Consider the following 11,807-nt stretch of genomic DNA (forward strand, 5'->3'; position numbering starts at 1 on the left):
GAGAGCTTCCCATGCTGGCTTCTTTTGTGGTGCTTCTGTTTTAGGCCTATTGCTCCAGTTATCAGCATGCAACATCCATGAATAGAACATTCTGTTTGTTGCGCTGTATGTTTGTTGGTATTAGTTACTCTTTTTGGATGTAATTGTAAGTAGACCTCAGCTTAGATCCATTGCAGGGGCCGAATGGTCAGACTGTCCCTATCTGATTTCTGTTCTTGTCATACCTTGAGTCGACCTTCTTAATATTGTGGTAAAAGAGCAACATTTTTGATTATCAATAACACCGCCTTTACAATGCATAGCATTCAGTTTGTACCTAGGGTCTCCTGCTGTGCTATTGTGTTCAATTACATTCTACATTAATCTATGATGTACACCCAATGAAGATACAAGAGAAATGTAATTTGGTTTTATGTTCCACCTTTTTTTCCTTGACTGTGTATAATCTATGGTAATCAGTGATTTATCTGACTAAGTGATTTAAGTCCGAGGGTTTCTTTTATTTCACATGCCTACTACTTATTTTCAAAAATTCATCTTTTGAACTGCTGCTGAACAAAAGTAAGATGTTAATTCAAAATGTGCCCTTAAGAAAACATTTTTCAGAGCCATCTTCACATCCTTATTTCGTAGACTGTAGATAATGGGATTGAGCATTGGTGGGGTCACAGTATAAAATACAGAGATCATTTTATCCCAATCTTCAGAGTTTTTAGACACTGGTCTCATGTACATATAGATGGCAGTGCTGTAGAATATGGTGACAACAATCAGATGAGGGGTACATGTGGAGAAGACTTTTAATCTGGCTTCAGAGGAGCGGATTCTCACAACTGTGATAATGATTCGGATGTAGGAGATTGCAGTGAAGAGGCTTGGTATCAAAAGTATAAAGATTCCTGAACAGAAGATTATCATCTCTGTGACATAAGTGTCCACGCATGCCATCTTCAGAAGAGCATGGGAATCACAAAAAAAATGATTAATTTCAGACTCACATACTGGCAACCGCAGTGTAACAAATGTGCCTGTGAATGCTATCACACTGCCACATAAGCAGCAGAAGCATGCTAATGCAATACAAATAGATATGCGCATAATGACTGTATAATGCAAGGGAAATGTGATGGCTACATAACGATCATATGCCATGATTGCAAGGAGCACACATTCTGTACCACCGAAGAACAACACAGTGTACATCTGAGCTGCACAGCCAGTGAAGCTGATTCTACTCCTAACAAGAAGTTGGGACAACGTGTTAGGAACAATCACAGATGTTAAGCAAATGTCCACCAGGGAAAGCTTTAACAGGAAGAAGTACATAGGAGTGTGAAGCCGACGGTCACTGATGCAGGCTGTGATAAGGCACATATTTCCAATGAGAGTCAACAGGTATACCGTCAAGAATAACACAAAGAGAAAAATCTTCACAGTCGGATCCTGAGATAGGCCAATGAGTAAGAACTCTATAATTGAGCTTCCATTTTCCATTTTTAGTCACTCCGCTTTCATATCAGCTATGGAAAAAGAAGACAGAGCATTAATAAATACACGGTGCACTAAGTTAGTATCATTTTGTTAACACCACATCACATACCCGCCACCTTGCACTCATCAATGAACACTGTGCAGTACTACATTCGACAAGGCTCCATACATAACATACCTCATCACTTATCCCAACATTAATTCACTTTTCATCACTAAAGCATGGATTATCCCTATTTCCTATACATCCTTTGCATCCTTGTTCTCAGAGGTTACAACATGCAACATGTGGACCATGGTCATAAGAAAGGAGGTGGCCCTTACAAAACTAACAATTTGGGTCAAATACACATTTTCCCTATGTTTCGGAGATGAAAAGCTCCTGACTCTGCAGGGATCCACAAATGTCCAACCATCCTACATGTCTGCCCATAAAAGTGGTATCCCACTTACTAATGCCCATAACAGGACAGGGCCCTAAACACAACATGGACACATCACTTTTTCTAGTCAAAACCAACCCTCATTTTTGATTTGGGTAGCTCTAAATTGTGGGCCCTAGCACAACAGGTATCCAGGGAATACTATTGAACCTGCATATTTCTGAAAACTAAACACCGGGGAGTTCAGGGTAGTGTGACTTGGGTTAATGTCATGAGGTTTTTTTACTCCTTGCAAACCTCAAACTTTGGCTGCAAACACCAATCCAAATGTCCCTACATTTCAGAGTGGGAAAGTTCCAGAATCTGTGGGGATCCAAGTATATCCTATCACCCAGCGTTCCTGTACTTTGCCCAATAAAAATGGTTGGGGAAATCTTTTACACCTATGGGCAATAAATTAAGAAATGGATTCAAAAGGATATTGAGCTAGCAACCTCTGAGAAGACAAATTCATGTATTTATCCAAAGAATGCTATACACTACTAGCAATTGATGGTGAATAGCATTTCTTTTCAACAAAAGTTTGAGCTCCATGAAGATATGAAACCCACGCACATCCAAAGAATATACATGTAGACTAGTCAATTTGTTGCGGAACCTAGAACTAATTGCAATACAATTTCTGTGAGTGGATTGTTATTGAAATTTTTCCATAGAAAATAATGGTGAAAAGTCTACCACTCTATCATGACGCGTTAATCCAATATGGCGGATTTTTCAAAATGGCTGCCCAATAATTGAGATATAGGGTATAACTGTTTATATGCCCATATGTGGTATCATTTTATATGTTTTTAGGGACGGGAAAGTCAAAAATAACATCAAAAATTGTTTCTGATGGCCATAATATCAAATAATCGCACAATATGTCAGATAGACAAAGTTTGTATAATTTTTTCGTTGACTTATATGAAAAAGTGTGAAGGAATGTAAATATTACAATTAACTTTTGAAATAAAAAGTTTGCTATTGTTTGTGTTTTGTTTTGTAACTTTGTTGTTATTGTTTGTTTTTTTGTTAACCAAAACTGTTTCATTTATGTGTTACAGGTTCTTGCGAGTTGCTGTGAGATACAGTGGAAATGGACGTAGAAAAGTGTTGCATTTGTTATTGCTGTGTTTCAAGAAGATGACGATGTATCAGTACTCACTGAAAGAGGAGTGACTGGAATTCCAAAAACATGCAAGGAGAGAAAAATATCTAAGTTTCACGTTTGTGCTGGGCAGAAAGTTCATGAGAAATATAGAGCGCGTTTTGTTAACTTGAAAACTCCGTTCCAGGAGAAAGAATCAGATCCCACAACTTCTCGTGTTCTACGGTCGTGTGAAACCCCGTTTGATTTTAGAAAAAATAGTTTTTTCTGTGGAACTGAGTTAAGTTTATACTTCAGGGAGAGGAAAAAAATGTGTGGTTTAATGCACGAACAGTTGAATTCAAATCATCAGTTTTACAAAAATGCAACGAACGCAATGATGAATGGGCAGACAAAGTTAAGAGACGTATCTAAAATGTGTCTGATTTACATTCTGTAGATGCATGCTACCACGAACAGAGTTACGTCAATTTTTATACTGGAAAATTCATTCCCGGACAGTTCACTGATAACCCTCCAATATCTTCAGGTCGAGCAGAGGACTCAGTTCGCCAGGAAACCTTTCTTCAAGTAGTTAAATACATGGAGGCAAATGATGAAGAACAAACTACTGTTAAAGAACTTGTTAATAACATTCGAGAATTACTGCCAGAAGATAGCGAACCATACAGTTCGAAGTATATGAAACAAAAACTCAAAGAGCATTTTGAAGATGAAATCTTCATAGGAACAGTTGCAGGGACTGCTGATGTCGTTACTTTTAAAAGTACAGCTGCTCATGTATTGCAAGAGTATTTTATAAGGGTGGGCGTAGTTCGCGAAGTAGCACTTCGCGAAGCTACGCAAAGTGAAGTACGCACTACGCGAGCTACGCGTAGCACTTCGCGAACTGCGTAGTAACATGTTCGCTCTGTGCAAGATGTTGTTTTCAATGATTGCACAGTGCGGACAAGCAACCGGCACTGTGCAATCATTGAAAATGTCATCTTGCACAGTGCGAGCTGTAGTTTTATGCTGCTCGAGTAGATTTTTACTCGAGCGGCAGCTTTCTCAACGCGAACTGGTAGTTTCTCATCGCGAGCGGTCGCGAGCATACGCGACCCCTCGCACTGAGAAACCTGACCTCCTCGCGTTGGGAATCTCGCCGGGAGGTTTATTTTCCATGCTCGCGATCGCCAACTTGATGTTGCTGATCGCGAACAAGGAAAATGTCTCGCCGGGATGTCATTTTGCTTGCTCGCCAACTTGACGTTGAGGACCGCGAGGAAGCAAAAAATGACCGCAGCACTACGCAACACTACGCTACGCGTGTTTGCACTGTGCTACATGCAGTTCGCGTAGTGCGAAGTAGCGCGAACTTCGCAAACTACGCGAGCGTAGCGTAGTGCTTCGCCCAGGCTTAAAGAGTACCACAGTCATAGCCATAAAGATGTTGAAGAGGATCGAAACAATCTCCTTATGGCAGCTGCTAAAATAATAAGAAATGATATTAAAGACATCCCTGTAGAACCAGAAACATATCCACCCATTGAAAACATGAGTAGTGTTGACTATAATGTGAGCTATATTCCTGATTCGTTAAGGCTCCTATTATCAGTTTTTGTTACTGATAAAACCAACAGAGAGAGAAAAGTAGCTTCTATAGGACAGGCAATTATGCAAGCTGTGCGCCCACGAGTCTTAGTTGCACCGTTGCAGTTAGGGGTGGCAGTTCAATTACATGACAACACAAGCTCGAGATTTGTAGTTGAAGCAGTAAATCATATAGGATTCTGCAGCTCCTATTCAGAAGTTCTTCGTTTTGAACGTTCAGCTGCAGCAGAAAAAGGAAATACTATACCTGTCCTTGTGGAACCTTCTGAAAGTCCTCCGAAATTCATACAATATGCAGCTGATAATATTGATCACAATACTATTACAATAGATGGCCATGGCACTTTTCATGGGATGGGCATTATCGCCATTGTGACTCCAACTGGAAAATTTTCAACTGTCATTAAGAAACATCAAGTTTCATTTGAAGAACTGAGGAGGTTGGGGCAAATCCCAATGAAAACATAGCATTCACAGGCCAGTGGGATGCGTTTCTTAAAGTATAATACCATTAAAGAAATTGCGTACAGTGATCCATCTGCAAACCTGGATATTTTATTGAACATCTCGCATCTACTCAGCAACAGTGTTCCAGGATGGCAAGGAGTATGCCAACTACTACATAAAGGTAACCATCCCGGTGTATCATCTGTCATCTTTCTGCCAATGATTAACATGGATCCAACAAATGAGACGTGTATTCTCTCAACACTGTTTTTTGTTTCTGACCATGCCAAGAGATACAGCCAGACCCCTATTATAACATTCGACCAGCCTCTTTTCCACAAAGCACTTAGCATCATAGCCAATGAATCACAGGATAGTCCTTTGAAGAAGGTCATTCTGAGACTAGGAGGCCTGCACACAATCATGAGTTTTCTTGGATGCATCGGTTTTTTGATGAGTGGAGCAGGCTTGGTTGATATACTTGAGATCATATATGCAGGAAATGCTGTAAAGCACATGCTTTCTGGTAAAGCTATTGCAAGAGCGATTCGTGGTCATCTTATTGTTTCATCAGTTTTCAACACGATTTTAGCAACGCAAGCCCTAGATGATAACGACGATTTACAGGCAGCTAGATCATTGTTTAATATTCTTCTTAATGGGGAGCTTTCTGTTGAGGATGTTACACATAATGCTGTTGTCGAAATTGCAACCAATCTGCTGAAGGCCAAAGATGACAGGACTCCTCGACTTTGGTTGCAATATTTGGAAATGGTCAACATCCTGAAACAATTCTTAAAAGCTGAAAGAACAGGAAATTGGCATCTACATCTTGCAATGGTAAAGGAGATGCTACCTTTTTTTTCAGCATGTGACCATAATTTATATGCCAGTTCTGCACGACTGTATTATGAGAGAATGGTTGAGCTGGAATTTGAAGCTCCTGATATATACACTGCATTTACAAATGGTCTGCATGTTGTCCGAAGAAGTGATGGGGTTTGGGGTGGCCTTTCCACTGATTTGGTAATTGAACATGTTCAATGAAGAATGTAAAAGGATTCGGCGGTATGACCCATGGAAAAGGTATGACAGAACAGCAGCAGCTTGTCTGGGTTATGTCACGCCCTATTTGCGCCCATTTGAATGAATGCATGCAGGACTTTGCTTCAGTGAAGCATGCAGCAAGTGAGCAACATGTCACTATGACCAGTTCAAGAATTGAACGCGATAAAGGAGATACACAGAAAGTACTGGTATATGTAGAACAGCTCAATGTTTTTGAGCGAGACAGCAACCTGCGTAACATTGTCACGGGTGTTACTTATGACAGTGATGTTAATCCTGAACTTGCAGAAGAAATTGGAAATAGAATTCTTAATGAGATGATGGACAAAAGAGTCTCTGAGTTCTCTTTCAGAAAAAAGCAACCAGGTGAAGGCAATGAAATCAGTTCAATCTTTTAAATTGAAAGAAGAAACCTTTGTTATGGATCCTGAACTATTGTTTCAGCGCTTGTTGCTTTGTGCTCAGACTAGTGGCGTGGATTTGCAGGAGGTGTTTCGTTATGAGCTTTGCTCATACCCAGCTAGTTTATTCAATAAGCATGGACTTATGAGGGAATCTGGGAAGTCGCAGCTTGCCAATTATATTAAAGAGCAAGTACCAGCGGTTGCTAACATGCCCGAAAACATGCAGTTCGTCATTGATGGTGGGTGCTTACTACATCGCCTTCCTTAGAGTCCGAATCAGACATTCCATGAGCTGCTTTGTGCCTATGAGAGTTATCTGCTAACAAAGTATGGCCAGGCAATAATAGTTTTCGACGGATATGGAGATACGTTTTCTACAAAATCAGAAGCCCATCTAAAAAGAAACAGAGGTATTGTAGGACCTAAAGTACATTTCATAACTTCTACCTCCATCGCCATCCAGAAACAGTTATTTCTGAGTAATAATGAAAATAAACAAGCCTTCATTGATCAATTATCGCAAAAGTTACAAGAAGCTGGGTGTAAAACAAAGCAAGCTCATAGTGATGCAGACTTCATGGTCGTTTTGGAGGCTATTGAGTCGGCCAAAACTCATCCTACAGCCATTGTTGACAAGGACACCGATCTTCTCATACTACTCCTTCATCATTTTCAAGAAAAACAATTTGATATTTTCCTTTGCCCAGAATCTAAGAAATCTTCCAAAAACATAATTGTGTATGATATTAGGAAATTAGCAAAAGCTTTAGGTAATGACGTCTCCTCTCACATTTTATTTGCTCATGCCGTATTAGGATGTGATACCACCTCCAAACCATTTAGATTAGGAAAACGTGACTCCATAAAGTTGCTAAGAAAATCAGGCAGCTTCAAAGAAAGTGCTGTCATATTCCAAACCACAAAAATCAACATAAGAAATTAAAATTGCTGGTCTTAATGCTATTATAGAGTTGTATGGAGGAATAACAGGAGACAGCACACTACATGATATGAGACTTCGAACTTTCACTTCAAAGGCAACAAAATCAACAATACATGTGAAACCGGAAGTCTTGCCTCCTACAGAGGATGCCTGCAAATTTCATTCACTCAGAGTATATCATCAGGTGCAGCAGTGGATGGGTATTCATATGGATCCATTACAGTGGGGATTTGAAGTGAAAGTTGGAAGATTGGCTCCCATTAGAATGAGTCAAGCACCAGCACCAGATCATTTATTAAAATTTGTGAAATGTGGCTGTAGCAAGAGTCAATGTGCGACTCTGCAATGTATATGCAAAAGACAGGGAATAGTGTGCACACATATGTGCACGGATTGTCGAGGAATAAGCAGTTGCAATTCCATGGAAGTGGACATGGATGATGATTGAAATCATACTATTCTTTTACTGGGGAGTGCTGTTTGAATTTATCTCTTTAACAATTTTTATTTGTCAGTGTCATATTGAGAAGTGCTATATTATCTAGTTAAAATGTGTTTATTCTTTTCAAATGATGTTAAAAAAATGTAAATAAAAAATAATGTCAAAACTATGTTTGGCATATTAACATATGATTATCGTTGTTTATTGTATTAATCCCAATTTGATATTATGGTCATCAGAAACAATTTTTGAAGTTATTTTTGACTTTCCCGTCCCTAAAAACATATAAAATGATACCACACATGGGCATATAAACAGTTGTACCGTATATCTCAAATAATGGGCAGCCATTTTGAAAAATCCGCCATATTGGATTAACGCGTCATGATAGAGGGGTAGACTTTTCACCATTGTTTTCTACGGAAAAATTTCAATAACAATCCACTCACAGAAATTGTCTTGCAATTAGTTCTAGGTTAGCCCATTTTTTTAACTAATTTGACTAGACTAATGTTGGTGAGTGCCTGGTGCTGAGTTCCAATTCTAACAAAGGTCACTCTCTTAATTTCAATACATGCAAACAGCGGGAGTCCACTATAAAAGATTCATAGTAAAGAACTTAGATTTGAATCAGTGAAGGAGCAATTTTATTAGGGTGGTGCAACTTTGTGTGAATGTCATGAGTTTTTCTTACCAAGACCCCTTGGAAACCTCAAACTTTACATTTCTGAGTAGGAAATTTCAAGAGTCTGTGGGGTTCCAAATATATCTTACAAACTCAGCGTTCCAACACATCTCCCAATAAAAATGCGATCCACCAGTGTGGGTAGATCTAGTGCTAGACACTACAATAGCACTTTGTTATACCTGTCAGCCTTAGGGTAGTCTTCCCTCAAACCGTGTGCCTAATTGTCTCAAATGAATGCTGGATGTTTGCTTCTGCTTGCCTTAGGACTTTGTGCACTGCTACGAAGAGCTATAATGCTTGTGTTTACTCCCCTAAACATGGTTTGATTTGCGTATATCTAATTGGCCTATTTAATTTACTTGTAAGTCTTTTGTAGAGTGGTATATTCCTGAGCCGATAAATTCAATGTTTCTATTGGGCCTGCAGCTGTTTGTGCCACCCACCTAAGTATGACTCCAAAACTTGTTTGAGGCCTGCCATTACATCCTAAATGCAATGTTGCACTGCCATGTCGACATGGCATTTAAGCCCCTTACCAAGCCCTACGCTTCCCTTTTATTACATATAAGTCAGCCCTAAGTTAAGCCCTAGTAGCCCATAGGGCAGGGTGTTGTGTAATTGAAAGGTTGGACATGTACTTTTAAGTTTTACATGTCTTGGTAGTGACATTTTTTTTCCATACAATGAGGCCTAGCCCTCCCATAGGGTAACATTGGGGATTCCTTATTACCTTTAATAATCTGTAATCCCTAATTGAGAGGAAGTGGAAAAATTATGTTTAGCACCTATGGAATTGTAATCACAAACCCTTTTTCATTGTAAAGTTGTATTTTTCATTACCATTTTGAAAATGCCACTTTTAGAAAGTTGACATTTTCCTGCTCTTAGCCCTTTGTGCCTGCAGCCTGTCTTGGGTCACATGACTGGATTTACCTGCCAGTTAGACTTTGTGTATTCCTTCCAGACAGTCACACAATAGACTGATTTAATGTGCTCAACTGGCCATCACTGACAGGATGCGGGGCGGAGCTACGCACAGCCTCACTTACACCTGAATGGGCTGTATCCTTTCCCCACACAAAATGCTTCACAAACCTGCATTGTCACTGCAGCCAACTTTGAGCTGGGGGGTCAGAAAATTCCATGCACTTCAAAGAACCTTTCCAGAACCTTCTCCCACCTTCCAGGAGATGGGTACCACGGTGTACAAAAGGGCCATCAGACCCACTCTTCAGTTCACTACTGAACCTGCAGAATGATTCTAAGAGTGTGCCTGCTATTGTGTATTCTGCTGTGCACTCTGCCAGACTGCTGCTGTGCTTGGAAGGACTGATTTGCTGCCTGGAGCCTGCCTTGAACCTCCAGAGGCCAGCCCTGCATATACATACAGACCAGGAACTGCCAAAAATGCCTCCAAGGGCTAGTTTTCTGGCCTCCTGTTCAGGGCCACAGGGAAATAACAGGCTCCCATCATCTTGAACCCACTCTTGGACTCAGCTTGAGTGAGTCCTAAGTCCACATGAGGCCTCCATCCACACCTGTATCCTTGGTTATGGTACTAAATGTCCAGATGGGTACTTTCCAAAACTGAGGAAAGATAAAAGTTGGCCAAAAAGTGCTCTGAGAACCAGGAGCAGACCAGTACCAACCTGCTTGCATATCCATCCGAGGTGCATCGCCAATCAGATTGACTTTACAGCTTCTCCCGCTAAGTTCTTCTTCTCCACAGCAAATCTGTTTCAGTGGTCCTTTGCCAAAAGGGTATCCAACCTTGTGGAACTATCTTTTGCTACAGCCCTCTGCTTTGTCCTGCTGGAGATTTTTGACTTCCATTTCGGTGAATAAGTCCAAAGGTAAAAATCTTCACGTCGGCTTCGCTCCATGGCCAATTGATGATGTTCCCTCCTCTGTCACTCCTGCTTGCTCCACTGAACTTACTTTCGCAGACATTTTTCACACAACATTTGTCTAAGTCTGGAGGTAAGCATTGACAAATTCCGATCCAATTCCTGTACCCAAACCGCACGCCTTTTTGGTTGGCCTAAACTTGTGCAACCAGCTGTCCGCGGATGGCACTTTGATCTTCAATGCACTATTTTTCATACAAAGCTTTAAAATTTCATAACTCTGGTTCTACTGATTAGATTTTTGTTGTTGTGATGTCAAACAATTTATTAAAATGCACTCTGTTTTTCTAAATTGGTTTGGGATTTTTCTTGAGTTGTGTTTTCACTTTATTACTTTTTGTGTGCTGCATAAATACTTTACACATTGCCTCTAAGTTAAGCCTGACAGCTCTGACAGCACTCTATTTATGTTCCCCTGGGTGTTGGGCCATTTGCCATATGGGCCAATACCGGTAGCATTTGGCACCTAATTTGTTTTGTACACACACAAGGAAGCAACCCTGAATGAATGTGTGATTCTAGAAGTGGAAAAAGGCGCACTACGCCTCCTTCTGTAGGGTACTGGGCATATACAATAATATGAAGGACTGTCCTCACACACCAACAGGTGTCATGCTTCATCATTGGCAGTCCTCACTATCTAGAAATCGCGTTTGGTAGAGAGCAGGCCTTCACCTGAAGACAGGGAGGCATTTCTAAAAGCCAAGTGGGAGGGCCCCTGAGCGAAGTAAGGATTTAAAAATTAATGCAAAAGCCGAATGTAATTTATTTGTAAGATGTTTGCTTAGTATTAAAACTAAAGTGTGGGGACCAGGGGTTTTAGTACCCCATCAATGCCGTCGACATGTTTCTGCCTTAATGGCTAGGTGGGTCTGTGGCTTTCATCAGGACGAGATCTAAGGGCTCCTTTCTAGTCTCTTATGACTGAGATATATCCACTATGTAGGATGACCTGTGTCAATCTCTTCTGAATTAACTTGAAACCTGTAAAATAAAGGTTAACAAAGTGTCAAGAAGGAAAGAATCAGACAGGCAAAATGCAAATCAACATTATTATGCATGTGGATGTGAATACATGTGCCACTGCAAACGCGGTGCACATGAATATACTAGAAAACAAATATTGTGAGTCCAGCTAACAATCTTAACCTAATTTGTTTTCTCTTGGGGGCAGATCATGCCCTCCTTTTGGGTTGCAATCCCGCCTCCCATGGGGAAACTATCATGCAAAAAAAGCACCCAAATGGGCCACCCAGGCAGTCAGCCGATATTTCAGAGGTGTCGACCC

General features: G+C 40.5%; 1 protein-coding gene across 1 annotated transcript; it reads right to left on the reverse strand.

The window, feature by feature from the left end:
- Positions 1–525: 525 nt before the first annotated feature.
- LOC146822254 (olfactory receptor 2D2-like) lies at positions 526–1,494 on the reverse strand. Its single transcript, XM_085609993.1, has one exon. The coding sequence runs from the start codon at positions 1,492–1,494 to the stop codon at positions 526–528; it is 969 nt and encodes a 322-aa protein (XP_085466119.1).
- Positions 1,495–11,807: the final 10,313 nt, after the last annotated feature.

This window comes from Triturus cristatus, chromosome 6, assembly GCF_964204655.1.
Source record: "Triturus cristatus chromosome 6, aTriCri1.1, whole genome shotgun sequence".
In the NCBI taxonomy this organism is placed as follows: Eukaryota; Metazoa; Chordata; class Amphibia; order Caudata; family Salamandridae; genus Triturus; species Triturus cristatus.